The sequence below is a fragment of the Henckelia pumila genome, chromosome 3 (genome assembly GCF_033568475.1).
Source record: "Henckelia pumila isolate YLH828 chromosome 3, ASM3356847v2, whole genome shotgun sequence".
NCBI classification, from domain to species: domain Eukaryota; kingdom Viridiplantae; phylum Streptophyta; class Magnoliopsida; order Lamiales; family Gesneriaceae; genus Henckelia; species Henckelia pumila.
The window spans coordinates 159,303,049-159,319,622 of record NC_133122.1 but is presented as its reverse complement, the minus strand read 5'-3'; the positions used below and the strand labels follow the sequence as shown (position 1 = coordinate 159,319,622).

At 34.7% G+C, this 16,574-nt stretch overlaps 1 protein-coding gene across 1 annotated transcript; it reads right to left on the bottom strand.

The window, feature by feature from the left end:
• Positions 1-7,356: 7,356 nt before the first annotated feature.
• LOC140886551 (serine/threonine-protein kinase PCRK1) lies at positions 7,357-10,683 on the bottom strand. The gene is made up of 4 exons (XM_073293185.1): positions 10,150-10,683; positions 8,653-8,913; positions 8,225-8,347; positions 7,357-8,070 (listed from the first exon to the last, which is right to left on the bottom strand). Exons 1-4 carry the CDS (start codon positions 10,546-10,548, stop codon positions 7,519-7,521), a joined length of 1,335 nt encoding a protein of 444 aa, XP_073149286.1. The 5' UTR covers positions 10,549-10,683; the 3' UTR covers positions 7,357-7,518.
• Between the last annotated feature and the right edge of the window lie 5,891 nt (positions 10,684-16,574).

The following is a 16,574-nucleotide window of genomic DNA, read 5'->3' as shown; positions in this document are numbered from 1 at the left end:
ATTGCGCAAGAATGAATTACAAAGCAGCAATGATAAAAAATTATTTTTAATTTTAGACAGATCAAAATCCAATCTCCACCATTCAGAATAAATTTCAAGATGTTTTGAAGCTGCTGTCCATATTTCATCTCAATCCGATGGCTATATCTTGAGATATGAATTTTTCAACAACGTTGCACGCTGGACAGATATATTTGGATAGAAGTTTGGCCGCTCGATTCGCCATCTTTTACCGATTGAGCGATCTGAACTGTTCGGGAAGGAATTTTTAATTTTGAAAACTCTTTTATTAAGGACTCTAGTCTTTTATTAGGTTATTATTCCATTTTTTTGATATTATTATCAGATTTTTGGGAGGATAGAACACCAAAGATTCTTTGGCGGCTAGGTTTTATTCCAACTTTTCTTTGATTTCTTCTCTTCTTTTGATTTTTCTTTCGTTTTTCATGAATCCATGTGGCTAGTTTCTAGAACTTGGTTGAGGAAGATAAGCCCTTGATTTTGTTTGTTTGTGAGATTCTAATTTTCAGTGTTTAATTATTATTGAGTATCAAAAGTTGTTCTGATTTATTTCATGCTTGTATGTGAGATTCATAAGTTCAGAATTTGTTCCGTTGTTAGCATTTTAACGCCTTTTTTGATCATGCATTGAGTTAATTCCTGAGGCACAAATGTGTAAATCATGGTTATTTTTGTTATGGATTATGAGCTCGAACTTATTCCTGGTTTTTTGTTGCTCGAGGGCGAGCAATGTTGAAGTATGGGGGAGTTTGATGTGGTGATATTGTCTTATATTTATTTGAGTTAATTTGTATGATTAGGAGAATTTACATTGAATAAATGCATTGTATAGTTCCTAATTATTGTTTTTGGTTTGATTTAGGAGAAGAAGGAGAATGAACAAAATATAGATGAATTTGAGAGGAAAATATGGAAAAGCTATTGCGCAAGAATGAATTACGGAGCAGCAATGATAAAAAAATTATTTTTAATTTTATAAAAATCCAAATCCGATCTTCACTGTTCAAAATGAATTTCAAGATGTTTTGAATCTGATGTCCAAATTTCAGCTCAATCCGATGGCTAGATCTTACGATATGAATTTTTCAAAACTTTTGCGCGCTGGACAGAATTTTGATCGCTCGATCCGTCATTTTTTACGGATCCAGCGAGACCTGTGCTGCGGGAAAAAAATATATTTGGACAGAAGTTTGTCCGCTCGATCCGTCATCTTTTACCGATCGAGCGAGCCGGGCTGTTCGGGAAGGAATTTGTAATTTTGAAAACTCTTTTATTAAGGACTCTAGTCTTTTATTAGGTTATTATTCCGTTTTTCTGAGATTATTATCAGAATTTTGGGAGATAGAACACCAAGGATTATTTGGCGGCTAGGTTTTATTCCAACTTTTCTTAGATTTTTTTCTCTTCTTTTGATTTTTCTTTTGTTTTTCATGAATCGTTGTGGCTAGTTTTTAGAACTTGGTTGAGGAAGACAAGCCCTTGATTTTGTTTGTTTGTGAGATTCGAATTTTCAGTGTTTAATTATTATTGAGTATCAAAAGTTGTTCTGATTTATTTCATGCTTGTATGTGAAATTCATAAGTTCAGAATTTGTTCCGTTGTTAGCATTTTAACGCCTTTTTTGATCATGCATTGAGTTAATTCCTGAGGAAAAAATGTGTAAATCATGGTTATTTTTGTTATGGATTATGAGCTCGAACATATTCCTGATTTTGTGTTGCTCGAGGGCGAGCAAGGTTTAAGTATGGGGGAGTTTGATATGGTGATATTGTCTTATATTTATTTGAGTTAATTTGTATGATTAAGAGAATTTACATTGATTAAATGCATTGTATACTTCCTAATTATTGTTTTTTGTTTGATTTAGGAGAAGAAGGAGAATGAGCAAAATATAGATGAATTTGAAGGAAAAGATGGAAAAACTATTGCGCAAGAATGAATTACGGAGCAACAATGATAAAAAAATCATTTTTAATTTTAGAAAAATCCAAATCCGATCTCCCCTGTTCAGAATGAAGTTCAAGATGTTTTGAAGCTGGTGTCCAAATTTTAGCTCGATCCGATGGGATCTTGCGATATGAATTTTTCAAAACTTTTGCGCGCAGGACAAAATTTTGATCGCTCGATCTGTCATTTTTTACGGATCGAGCGAGACCTATGCTACGGGAAAAAAAAATATATTTGGACAGAATTTTTTCTGCTCGATCTGCCATCTTTTACCGATCGAGCGAGCCGGGCTGTTCGGGAAGGAATTTGTAATTTTGGAAACTCTTTTATTAAGGACTCTAGTCTTTTATTAGGTTATTGTTTCGTTTTTCTGAGATTATTATCAAAATTTTGGGAGATAGAACACCAAGGATTATTCAGCGGCTAGGTTTTATTCCAACTTTTCTTAGATTTTTTCTCTTCTTTTGATTTTTATTTCGTTTTTCATGAATCGTTGTGGCTAGTTTCTAGAACTTGGTTGAGGAAGAAAAACCCTTGATTTTGTTTGTTTGTGAGATTCGAATTTTCAGTGTTTAATTATTATTGAGTATCAAAAGTTGTTCTGATTTATTTCATGTTTGTATGTGAGATTTTTGGATTGATCACCCTAGGATGTCGCTATACAATCTACTACTAAATTAGAATTCAAATATGTAATTGTTTGAATCAACTAATTTGCGAAGCAACTACGATTGATATTTTTCGCTTGTGAATTTATTAAATTGTAGGAACATCTCTTGACTAGATTAAATACATCCGCTTGTGCATGTGTTGTTTAGATTCATTAGTTTTACTAGTTTGCATGCTGCCTTGAGTTTAAATCTAATCGCTTGTATTGGATTGATTCATTAGTAAGGGTTAATTTAGAACGCTTGTGTCTAGTTAACTAAGATTAAGGTGAAATAGGAATTTAATTTTCAATGATGAATATTCGATATAATTAATTATTTTTAGATGATCAATGATCGAATGAATGATTTCAAGGATGTAGTCGACCGATACCAAGGCTTGTTTTTAATTGATTTCTTCAGTATAATTTTCAATCTTGCATGTTAGTGATAAAATTTGAATTTAAGCGCAGTTACTTTTTAGTAGTTAATTTAAAACTCAAAACCCTATATTTTATTTTAGAATACAATAAATTTCACTTTTCTCGTGGGAACGATCCCTACTCTCAATACTACAGAATTTATTTATCTGATTTGAGTTGGGTAATTTGGACGCGACACGACTGAGCGATACCACAAGTATAAATACTCATCAAGGGCATCAGAAATCACATCCGACTTATTAAAAATTCTTGCATACGCATTCAAGCTATAAAAGGTAAACTAAATTCCTTCAGTTTACCTATCCAGTCGAGAAAAACGAGCAAGAAGCACTTCAAAGCTTTCTATCACAAGTCGAAGAACACAAGCACAAGATTCAAGTATCAAAAAGATCATTTGTTGCTAAGTGTTGAGTTGTAACAAGTGTTGTATCTGTAATTTATCAGTTGAGGTGCTGCAAATCTCGTTATAAAAATAATCCAGTAGTGATCTGAATTCTTGAGTGTCTAGGAGTTCTGGGATAGGTGATTGTGTGTAAGTCCTAGTCTGGGAATGAGCTGTTGCAAATTGATTGTAATAGTCAAAGTTTTCTAGAGTGAATCCTTCCGAGGTGGAAGAAGGGATGACATAGGAGCCTTTGAAATCTCCGAACAACCATAAACAAACCCTTTTGTCTTTCATTTTCGCTCTATCATTCTCACCCACTCACGATTCCATTTGATATATGTTCTAATATGTTATTCGATCTCATTTTGCACTTTACAAGTTGATTGATTAACATAGACACGTGATAAGGAAAGGATTCAGTTGACCAACCTCAACTGAAATCTATCTTAAAGTTTAAGGGGTCAACTGCTACAGTGATTTACCCAACTGATCACCTCCAAACACGATCCCATCAAGTGATATTTAAGCACCTCGCCCATCCTAACAGACTCACTACGGATTTAGAGTCTACCATCTTGAAATCCAAAAAACGTCCCACGATGAACTTTTTAAGACTTGCATCCTCCACTTTGTACTTCTTTTCAAGCATCTCCCATAATTTTTTTGCGGTTTTGACTTGACAATACACATTATAAAACGTATTGTCAAGCCCATTCAAGATGTAGTTCTTGCAAAGGAAGTCGCTCTGGCTCCATGCATGAACCACGGACCTCCTAAGAGGATCGGCTTCATTATCTAGAATGTTTGGGGGATCTTCTTTGAGAAACCTTGCCAAACTCAAGGTTGTGAGGTAAAAAAAACATTTTCTACTGCAATCTTTTGAAGTCTGCACTAATAAACTTCTCTGGTTTTTCTCCATGCATCGTAGGAACATTGGCTTTTGATGTAGTAGCCATCTTCAAATACAAAAAACTTCGTAAGATTGTTGATATATATAGATGGTGCGGTGTTTGGAATGATTTGAAGATGACAGAAAACAGAAACAAATTGAAACCAGTTGAGGCTCGTGTTGAACACGATATTCTTAAGAAGTTTTTGCCCCGCTCTTGATGTTGACGGTATTTGAAAAACTTCTCCCAAGATACAATGACGACGACTTGTGATAATAGCACTATAAATCACAAGTTCAATAACCAGAAAGGATATGAACTTTCTTTTTAGAAAAATAGAAGAATATGAATGCAGATGGTTTTTCTCAGACAAAACTGATTGATTCTTAAAAATGAACTTTAATATGACATTTAAAGTTGTTTGAATGCATGGACATGTTGTTCCGTGATAAGAGGAGTCTCTTGGTCCAAAATTAAACCGACTAGAACCTTCATAAAACACCATAGCGTTGACCAAACATCAAAAAGCTCTACACCTATTCTGAAACAGCACCATCTGCGCTGGGACATAACATTTTTCCTGCCTAGCGTGCTGGCTGGACGTTCAAGACAGCACCCTGCGTGCTAGGGCGCCTAATTCTGCGCACCCTAGCGCGTTCCTTGATGTCTGGAAATCCAGGCAGCCTCTTGGCGCGCTTGGGTGCCCCTTTTTGGGTGCTCTAACGTGTCCCCTGCTGTTTCGGAGCGCCGGTTATCCTCCGGTCGTTTCGTCTCGAGTTTCTTTTACTTAATATCATCAAGCCTAAAAAAATTCCAGCAATAAGCTTTTTAAATTTATTTGACAAAGTTTTTGTCAAACAGCTTATAAGCTGTAAAAGTTTTTAGATGAACTTATTTTAAACAACTTAAAGATGTTGATGTGTTTGATATTAGAAGATCGTTTTATTGTTAAAATTACCAAATAAAGTACAATACTATGAAAGTAATGTAATAGTAATAGTAATATATATATATATATATATATATAAATTAGTTTTAAATTTATCATAAATTAAACATATATTAGAAAATAAAACCATTTTAAATTTTAATTTAGAAAAAAATTGATAAATTATGTCAAAAAAATAGGCAGATGGTCTGGTGGAAATTTAATTTATAAGGAATATAAAAGTAAAATATCAAAATAAGATCTTTTTTAAAAAAGTAAGGGTGACCGTACTTTTTTAAAATCAGCTTATAAGTTGTCAAACAGCTTATTTTATCAACTTATAAGTTGTTTGACAAAAAAATTTTCAAACAAATTTAAAGAGCTAATAAGTTCTGTCAAACATCCTCTAAAGAGCAAGCATATATCCATTGCGGAATTGTAATTAACCATATCTGATATCAAATGCAGAGCATAACCAATTTATTTTTTGAAACAAACCATTGAACTTTTGCATGGAGCGTTGCAAGAGTAGATTATATATTATTTAAGATTAAGAATTATTTTCATACATTTGAATTTAATTATAAATTTGCTTGAATGTTAAGATAATATGATAGTGATTAAGATAATGGGACAGTGAGAAAGAGAATGTGAGATGTTTTTGAGTGATCAATTTATGTTTTTGCACCTTAATTATCAAATATCTCCGAAGAGTAGTACAAAATAAATTTATAGGTTATTCTAAAAAAAATTATAGGTTCGTTAAAATCACCAAATATGTTTTTTTTTCTAATGGATTTATGTATTATAAAATAACAAAGATATCGTTGTGTACATATTAATTCGGTCAAATTGCATTAACATCCTCCATAAAATTGGGAAAAAAAAAAAGCAGGAAACCCTTGTACAAAATCGATTATGTTTAAAACCAGATATATTTTGCAAATAAGAAAAATGTTTTTGATTTTTTTTGGACCGCAAAGTAGGGATGACAATTTTCTCCGAACCCGATGAGAAACCTGATATCCGACCCGAACGAAGGAGGGTATGGAGATATTTTTTGGACCCGATTAAATAAATGGGTAAATGGGTATGGGGATCTCGTAAATGGGGATGGAGAAGGATGTAGTGGTATCCTACCCATACCCGATCCGATACCCGATTATATATATATATATATATATATATACACACACACATACATACACATATTAATTTATATTAAATAAATGCTAATTTAATTTTTTTTTGTTGAATTATGTTAGTTGGATGAAATAATGAAAATTATTAATATAAAACTAATGCTATTTTTTAGAAGTTTTATTTTTTATATAAGTCTTTTGTTGTAAATTTTGTTCGGTGTTTTATTTTTTTATTATCTTAAAAATTTTGATATAAAAATCTAGTAAATAAGTATAGTTTTATCAAATAATTAAAATTATAAAAAAATATTTTTATGGAGTATATACAATAAATGGATATATGAGTAGGGTATGGATATCCGATCATCCGACGGGTATGTGGATGGAGATGAAATTAAATATCCGATGGGTATGGATATGGTATGGACATGAATTTAATAAATGAGTATGAGGATGAATTTAATAAATGAATATGGCGATGGAAGCACGATATCCTACCCATAACCAACTCATTGTCATTCCTACCGCAAAGCTTGTAATTTTATTGAAAAGATAGAATGTCCTTCATTATAAGATTGACCGACTAAAATAAAAAATTCTCATGCATGATTTTGTGATTTGTGTTTTTATATATTCTATAACTCCGTATAAAAGGCAATGTTATTTTGGATAAAAGACAAAATCGTGAAGCTTAATTTTGTCGACTAACCGGGAGTGTGTAATCTCTAGAAAATGATTTTGACCACTGTCCTAGTTTCATTTTCTTTCCCCAGACCCAATTGCCTATTTTACCCTCAGAATTCCCATCATCATCATCATCATCATCATTATTATTATTATTATTATTATTATTATTTGAGCATATTCCCCTGATTATTTGTCTCCCACTAACTTCATCAAATCACATTGTAAAAGAGGGAGATTTTGGGCAATGGAATAAAATAAAATCAAGGGATCGATCAATTCGAGTAAACAAAAAAGAAAAAAATTGGTATTTAAAAGTCACATTGAAGAGCAATTTGTGTTTGCAACGGATAACTTCATATACACCCCTTTTGCAAAGATCAGAGGAGGGCGCAAAATAAGCCCATGCTGAAAAGAAACCGAGAATAATATCAAGTCCTCGCTAGACTCGGGGTCCAGTTTCTCCAATCTAACTTCCCTATCGATCTGTTCCTCGACACAATTTCAAGAAAATCAAAACCCTTTTTTCGGATGGGGTTCTCACATTTTCCTGATTCTGATTCCACGGTTTCTTCCTCTACGTTTTCAACGTGTTTCATATCCCTAGGTACACTTTTATCTGGAAGCGATGCTTCATTAATCATACTTCCAAGCATCTCAATTATCTCACTCATTTTGGGCCGTGATCTAGGATGCTTCATGAGACATTTGTTGGCGAGTGACGCAAGTTTCTGAGCTGATTTCATGCTATATTGCCCTTCAAGCCTTTGGTCTAATATTAGGTGAAACTTTTTTGGATCGGACACATAAGGTCGTACCCATTCCAAGAGTTTTTGCTCTCCTCGTGGCAAGTTTCTTTCCAGCACTCGTCTTCCTGTGATGAGTTCGTAAAGAACTACTCCAAAGCTCCATACATCACTTTTAGTAGTGAGTCTGCCAGTGTGGATGTACTCCGGAGCTGCATAGCCTACGGTACCAACAACCTGAAGAAAATAATAAGCATAAAAATAATGGGTTGCATCATTAACCCAAGTATATGAAATTAAGACAGATTCGATGGTCGTCTATTTTATATTTAGGTCCATAGAGAATCACTAAATAAGTAATAATTCTATCCTAGAAAGAAATTAAACTCACCGATGTTGAAACATGATCGAGTCCAGCAGCTGGTCCTTGCCTAGCCAGTCCAAAGTCTGACAGTTTGGCATTGAAGTCTTCATCCAAGAGGATGTTTGAACTCTTGAAGTCTCTGAAAATCAACTAAACAAAGACAAAGGCAGATCAAAACTTGACTGGAAGATCGAATCAAGATCAAGACTGACAAGAAAATATGTACCGTTAACAATGAGGGGGAAAAATAGATGCAAGCATTTTACGTTTTCATCTCAGAATATAGAGATGAAGAAGTAAGATTTCAATCCGTTAAGCTTTTAACCCCATAATTAAATCATAAACATGTTCAATTTCTAAAATCAACAAATTTCTCTAATCTCATTCTAACATTGTTTAAGATGCAAATGTGTACTTCAAGCAAAATGTAGTGATAAGCATGTGAGACGGCTGACCTGAAATTCCATTTCTTCGTGAAGATATGCCAAACCACGAGCTGCATCTTGAGCAATTTTTAACCTTAATATCCACGGAAGAGGATCTGATGATCGGGTCAGTAAATGGTCCTCCAAGCTTTTATTACGCATAAGCTCATATACCAGAAGCCGCTGAATCCCCCTTTCATCATCTTCAGCACAATATCCAACCAGCTTTACAAGATTAGGATGATTCACAAAGCCCAATAAATTGACTTCATTAATCCATTCCTTGTGCCCCTGATTACTAGAATGCAAAAATCGAAACCCATAAAATGAGTCTTGTAACAGCATAAAACTTGTGAAATAAAAAGAATTTAATTGCTGCTTGCCATTACGGTTGCAAAAAAATCAACAAAGAACACCAGAAAACCAAATCATTTCAGTGTTTCTGTTGAGCTGGATGCAAGTAACCCTTGTTTTTTGTTGTCATCGATTTCTTCAACCTTATAGATTGATTAAAGGCAATTAATGTGAAATTAGTTGTTATGCAAAAAAATCGACGAAAACCAGTTTTTGAATTACTGAAATGAAGGGACCAAAATTGAGTGAAATTTGAAGTTTTGCAAACCAATTTCCTAAACAAAATCCATCTGATCTTTCATATATTTTCTCTGAGATCATTGTAGAAGGACAGTATCTAATGAAGTTCTTTGATTACCGCCTCAGACTAAGGATACATTCCACCGTCGTTAACACCTGATGTGTATGCTTATAATACCATCCTTCATCATGGAGAGGAATTTAGCCAGATATTAGACAGATACCCATTTGGAAGAATCAACTTGGGAACTTCACAAGTTGTTTCCAGAATCACCTTGCGGACTAGGTGACTTTACAAGGAGTGGAATTATACAGCCAAGCTCATATCAAAGTACAAAGTACAGAAGAGAGAACAAGTACAAGAAAAGGAAGGTTTGGCCTCATGTAGTCCAGCCCATTTTAGCTAACCACTCAGGTGTAGTGACATCTAAAATTTGAAAAAAAAAAAAAAAGTGTTCCTTCAAAACAAAGCAACTGTTGAATTAAAATTTGAATCCAAGCAGGATGGTCCACAGAACATGGACTGTTCTGCCAATGAGCACAATATCTAAAAAGGAAAGCATTACTGATCCATGAAATCTATCAATGAAATTTAAAAAGACCTGAAACTGTCCTGTTTTTATCTCCTTCACATAAAAGTTATCCAGACAGACACAATCTCAACAGAAAATATGCTAAGCATCCATGTGAAATCACTAAAACTTTCCATTCTATAATGGAACAAGGACAAAAAAAAATAGCATAATCTCACCCACAAGTTTATCAAATAGATCCGCACTTAATAAAATAAAAATAATTTATTTTTTTTTTTAAAAAGGGAGACTTTTAAACATTGATAACTTATAAGTAGCACCCATTAACAACATAATAAATATTAAATAAAACTCAAGAAATGATACATGGCATCGGGACAAAGAATGTTAAAGAGCATGCCTGTAATCCATTCCGATTCAACTGCTTGATAGCGACATCCATGGGCGATTCCAATGGATCCTGCATCCTGACCCTGCCCCGAAACACACAACCGAACCCTCCTTCACCAACGAGGAGCGCGCGGCTGAACCCCTTGGTAGCCGATTTAAGCTCAGAGAAAGTGAAAGCACGCAGATCATTGGCGCGTCTCCGGGTCAAGAGATCTTGAAAGGAAACGGAAGAATCGACCCTTTCCCTGAGAGACTCGGATTCAAACTCGGAGCGGCGCATGTCCATGTTGGTGGAGGCTATGCTGAGGGAACGAGCCCAAGACCCTTTACGCGGGGCGGCACCGTCTTGGCCGTCGTCCTCGTCTCCGGCGGGCCTTCGCTCTCCATTGATGAAGTGGAAGCATTTCATTTCCTTCAATGGAAATGGAAGAGTCAAAAGACAAGAGATGTATTGTGTTTTAATGTTCCCATCAGCTCAGTTGTTGAATTGAAGGGATCAAAGAGAGAACAGCAAGTTTGACCACCTTATAGCATTTGCAATTAATGTTTCCGGAAAATTGCCATTTTTTTTTTGTTTTTTTCTGGTATAAATAATGATGATGAAATTTTTTACCCTTTTTTTAAGAAAAAAAAATTATTTGATGATGAAAGTTGATAGTTATCTTTTGTAAATGACACTCAATAAGCATGGCAATGGGCTCGATTCAAACTCAGCGGATATGAAATATGTCATGTTTGGGATGGATTCAAACTCAGTCAAACGTACAGCAAGTCGGTAAGGTTTGGATAGATCTGTCGCGGACCCACCCCGCATATATATATATATATTGTAAATATATAATATTTATTTTATATATTATATTAAATATATATACATAATACATAATTAAATATGGACTTATACATATATTATTGTTTAGCCCATAAAATAAAATTATTTTCTTAGCCCAAAATAAAATGAGTTCATCGGCCCTATTTCTGAAGCCTTGCAGTCCAATCATTTCAGCCCGTCAAAATGAAGAAGCCCAGTAATGCCAACCCATCAGAAATAAGGAAAATCATGGTACGATAAGAATGAATGGAAATAGAAGTTAAAGATTTGAACCAAATCAAAATTGAGAAGTGGGGAGGTGGAAGAAGAACGTGGCCATCATAGAAAGTGGAGAGTGGATAATTACTCTGAAAATGAGAACAAAAAGCTTCTCGGCAGCAACATTGAATCTCTCGCAAATTCATCAAACAAAAACACAGCTCCAAAAGCTCTGATTTTTCAGCGACTTTCTGCATATTTTTTCGAAGCTTTCAGAGCCTTCATATTTTCCAGAATTTTCAGTATACTTATTTAGCACTTTTTCGTTAGTTCCTCGAGCTATCTAGCATGTTATTTTTCTGTTTTTATGGCAAATGTTTGTCATTTTTAAGCTTGTAGTAACAACGTCAAAATTTCGTTTGTTATTAAGACTCATTCTTTGCAATTTTTTAATGTAACACCCTCAATCGATGAGGACATTACTCAACTAATATGACCTTAATATAAACGCGGAAAAGAGCATTTTTGAAAGATGTATGCATACATCCAACCTTACTTAAAACATTTCAAATAGTTTACAAACCAAGTCACGACAATTTCAAACATAAAACTTGTTTTCGTCACTCAAACATAATAATATTCAGTTGCCTTCACTCAAACATAATAATATTCAGTTTTCTTAAACTCAACACAAACACACTCATGCATCTCTCGCCGGCTCGACTCTTGGCTCCTCCTCATGTCCGACATCAAACTCATCGACGTATGCATAGTTGTCATCCTTATTACCTGCACCATTTAAGCATAGTGAGTCTAAAGACTCAGCAAGAATATGCAATACAAATCATGAGTTTTAAAATTTTTTTTGAATATAATATGACGTAATATAAACATGAACATAAACATAAACTCATTCTTAATTGACGAATTATGTAAAATTTGTGGCAACCGTCTGATAGGCATGTTCTCATCATTCATGTTGATAAACAAGTAATTAGAAAGGCCCCTCCGGAGCTTATCCCGAAGTGCCAGTCCCGTAGATTTCCATAGCTTAACTCGTAATTGGAAAGGCCCCTCCGGAGCTTATCCCAAAGTGCCAGTCCCGCAGATTTGGAAAGGTCCCTCCGGCGCCCATCCCGAAGTACCAATCCCATATTTGTCACCACAAAGACACATAAGACATCAAATCCTTTATGCTTCATCATACATCATTCATCACATAATTCCATAATCTTTTCATTGTGTTATCAAAACATGTCATTCATTGTGAAAGCATCATTGAAACATCATAATTTCCGTCATAACTATAACTTCATGAACATAAAACTTTACTCAATAACTTTATACGTGTCATAGATGATTAAAAATCATACTTTCATACTGAACATAGGTTTCATGAATGAAACTTAAACATGTACATGCATCACATAACATAATCGGTCCACGTAAGTCGTTCTTTTCATTCTTGACATAAAACTTGAAACTTTTTGCATAGGAACTCTTAAACATACTTAAAACCTCTTAATACATCATAAACATGAATTTAGAACTTAAAACATGCAAACAAAGTTTAAGGGGGCAGAAACATCCTCGCTCGAGCGGCACTAACTCTCGCTCGAGCGAGACCCATTCTAGAATGACATTTTGCAGGTGATGAAACTCTATTTTTCAGTCGGAATTTGGAAGAGTGGTAAACATGAAAGTTGTAGCCCTTGATCTCGGCTTTCTAATGCAGAACACCTCACTTCAATTGGAGTTTTCAGTAAAATTTTATGCTCATTCTCCCGAGATGTGTCACTTCCAGAAATTCAAAATGTTTGACATACTTCGGGGAATTGTTGACCAATTTTCCAAACTGATTTTGACAAAACTCAAAACATGAAAGATGTAGATAAATGAGGTATATTTCAAATAAAATTGGCCTCATAGCATTTGGATTTGTAAACTAGTCTTAATAATCAAAATGGTAACAAGTGCCGCTAATGCGGTGCTACCGAACACATGTCTCATTTCAAAGTTTTAACTTAAAAGTTAACTCCAATACTTCTAAATCATAAAAATCATATTTTTCACACTACAATACTTGAAATAACTTTCATCAAAACTACAAGAACTCTTCAAAACTTAAAATAAACATGAAACTCTTGAATCAAACTCAAGAACTTGACAAGAACAACCTACGCTTCACGATCTCGTAAAATCATAACTTCATGTTCTTCAAATTCATGAAAATCATGCATAATGATAAGTGTATTTTGTACACTTAATTTTTATATGATTTTAATTATTAATTCTTTGTTTCGAGCGGATTTATGTGGGTATTTTGTTGTATTTGTGTTTACAGTGAATTATGAAATTTTGTGGAGAAAAGAAGAATTATTGAATTTATTTGGAATTTAGAAGAGGAAAGAATAAAAGAAAGGAAAAAAGAAAAGAAGGAAAGAAACGTACAGAAAAAAAAAAGAAAAGAAGAGAAATAGTGTTGGGCTTTTGTTTAATTGGGCCTTAAATGGTTAGCGCGTCTTCAAGCGCTAATGAGGAAGGGAAGAAGAGCTAACGCGCAGAATTGAAGAATTGGAATCGCGATTTAAAGGCGCGCCCGCGCTGTTCCTAGAGCGCCCACTCCGTTGCTGTTTGGAAAGTTTTAATTATCTCGGGCAATTAATTCTTGGGCTTGATTTTGTGGGCTTTTTCTAAACGATATAAAAAGGAATTGAATCAGACTTGTAAAGGAGCCGCCATAACACATCACACGCAGATATCAGAGAACAGAGATTGATTGTGATCGTGAGATTTCTGAGGAATCTGGAGCTTTAACTTGAAGAACGAAGACGGAGTTCGATAGACCGGACACGGCGTCGACGACAGATTTGTTTCTTACTTTTATTTTAATTCTGAATTTATGTTTGGATTTATGAATTATTGTTTTATTCATAATTTTATTATGAACTAATTTTTTATAGTCTAGAGGTCGGATGGAACCTGGTGTAGAAACTTTCATGAATTTTTGATTTTATTGAATTGAGTTTCTTCTAGATTAATTGTTTTTTCTAGAATTTATTGTCTTTTAAATTATCTGATCAATAATTGATTTGTTATATTTATTTGAAATCATTGCTCGGGAGAGGGGATTTTGAATAGGATCATTGGAAAATACACTGTTAATTATTTATACAGCTCGGGAGAGTGTATAATTTTAACAGAGCTTTTAAAAAGAACATTGTTTTGTGATAGATCACTGCGATAAATTCTTAATAGGGATATTGGAATTGAATTGTAGTTGATAAACCTTATTTGTTGCTCGGGAGAGGAAAATAATACACGTAAGTGTTCTTGGCTATTAATTGATTGGAATTCATGAAGATTAATTAATTAGGATTGATTGTTGTTGAAACCAGGTGAAATCTATACCTCTAGACCATTTTTCTCTGATTGATATTATCTGAAAGTTGTGTGCGTGCTTATCAAAAATATCTTGATTATTTTATTTTTCTGCAAAATTCTGAGATTTTGATTTTCTAGATAAAGTTTGGACTATTTTAATTACAAGCACTAAATATTTTCATTTTACTCCATGTGGGATCGATATCTGATTTAAATCACTATATTAAAAATTGACACTCGTACGCTTGCGAGTAATTTTCACAAAAAGTTTTTGGCGCCGTTGCCGGTGAATAAATTTTGATTATTTTTTAGTCTTGTTACCAATTAGTCTAGATTTTAATTTAGAGTTTTTATTTTATTTTATTTTAAGTTACTAATTAATTTCTTCTTATTTTTAATTGCAGTCTATGCGGCGATCTCAAAGTGCTAATTCTCTACTGTTTGATCCGGAGATCGAGTGCACTGCACGTGATTTAAGAAGATCTAGAAGAGAAGAAATTAAAAGAATGGCTGAAGAAGTAAATCAAGCTCCCTTGGTTCCAATCAGAGATCACTTCAGGCCGACGATCCAGGCTCACTATTCTAGAATCGCTCGAGGAACTATCAACGCCAACAATTTTGAGCTGAAACCTGCTTTGATCAACATGGTTCAACATAACCAATTTAATGGGAGCACCACTGCTGATCCTCACCTACACCTACGCACCTTCTTGGAGATAACTGATACGGTAAAAATTAATGGTGTTTCTGAAGATATTATTCGCTTATGCTTGTTTCCTTTTTCTCTCAGGGATCAAGCCAGAATTTGGTTGTAATCACTGCCGCTAGGAAGCATCACTACTTGGGAGAGAATGGCAGAAAAATTTCTTGCGAAATATTTTCCACCTGCCAAATCCACCCAACTAAAGATAGAGATCAACACATTCCAGCAGTTGGACACTGAACAGCTATATGAGGCATGGGAAAGGTACAAAGAATTACTTAGACATTGTCCTAACCATAATTTTGCAGATTGGGAACAGATCGAGTGGTTTTACAACGGACTGAATGCGCCTACAAGGATGAACGTGAATTCTGCTTCTGGAGAAACTATTTTTGCAAAGGACCCCGTACAGGCCTATGATATGCTGGAACAGATGACGGTTAATAGTTTTCAATGGCCATCTGAGCATATGGGAGTCAAGAAGCCATCTAAAGTGTATGCAGTGGATTCTCTCACATCCATCACCACTCAATTATCTGCACTGACTACACAGGTAGCTTCTTTGAATAAGATTAATGTTGCAGATTCAACTGGAGTTGAAGGATCACATGCCCTAGAGGAAGTTAATTATATCACTCCTAATGGCTACCAAGGTTATGGAGCTTACAGAGGTAACCCTGTCCCTAATACTTACCATCCTAGCTTGCGAAATCATGAAAATTTTTCTTATGCTAACAATAATAATGTGTTGAATCCTTCGGGGTTTATGACAAATAAGAGTGAGGGTAAGCCGTCTTTGGAGGATGTGGTTAGTACTTTTGTGCAGGAATCAGGTAAGAGAATGGCCAAAACTGAGTCTCGCCTTGACAGCTTGGAGACGCACATGGACAACATGGGCGCGGTGTTGCAATTCATGGAGACTAGCATTGGGCAGTTGGAAAATGCATTGAAAGACAACAACCGCAGCCAGTTCCCTAGCAATACTGAGGTGAATCCTAAGGAACAGTGCAATGCCATAGATTTGAGAAGTGAAAAAGAAGTTGGAGTCCAAGAACCTGCTCTTGAAGAGGAGAAATATGAGGAAAAAGTCAAAGAAAATGAGTCTAAACCTGAACCAAAACCGATGTACAAGCCTCCACTCCCCTACCCACAGAGGTTCAAGAAGAAAGCATTGGATGAGCAGTTCTCCAAATTTTTGGAGATTTTCAAGAAAATTCACATCAACATCCCCTTTGCTGATGCTTTGGAGCAAATGCCAAATTATGCAAAATTCATCAAGGAGATGATGTCCAAGAAGAGGAGACTGCTAGAGAACGAG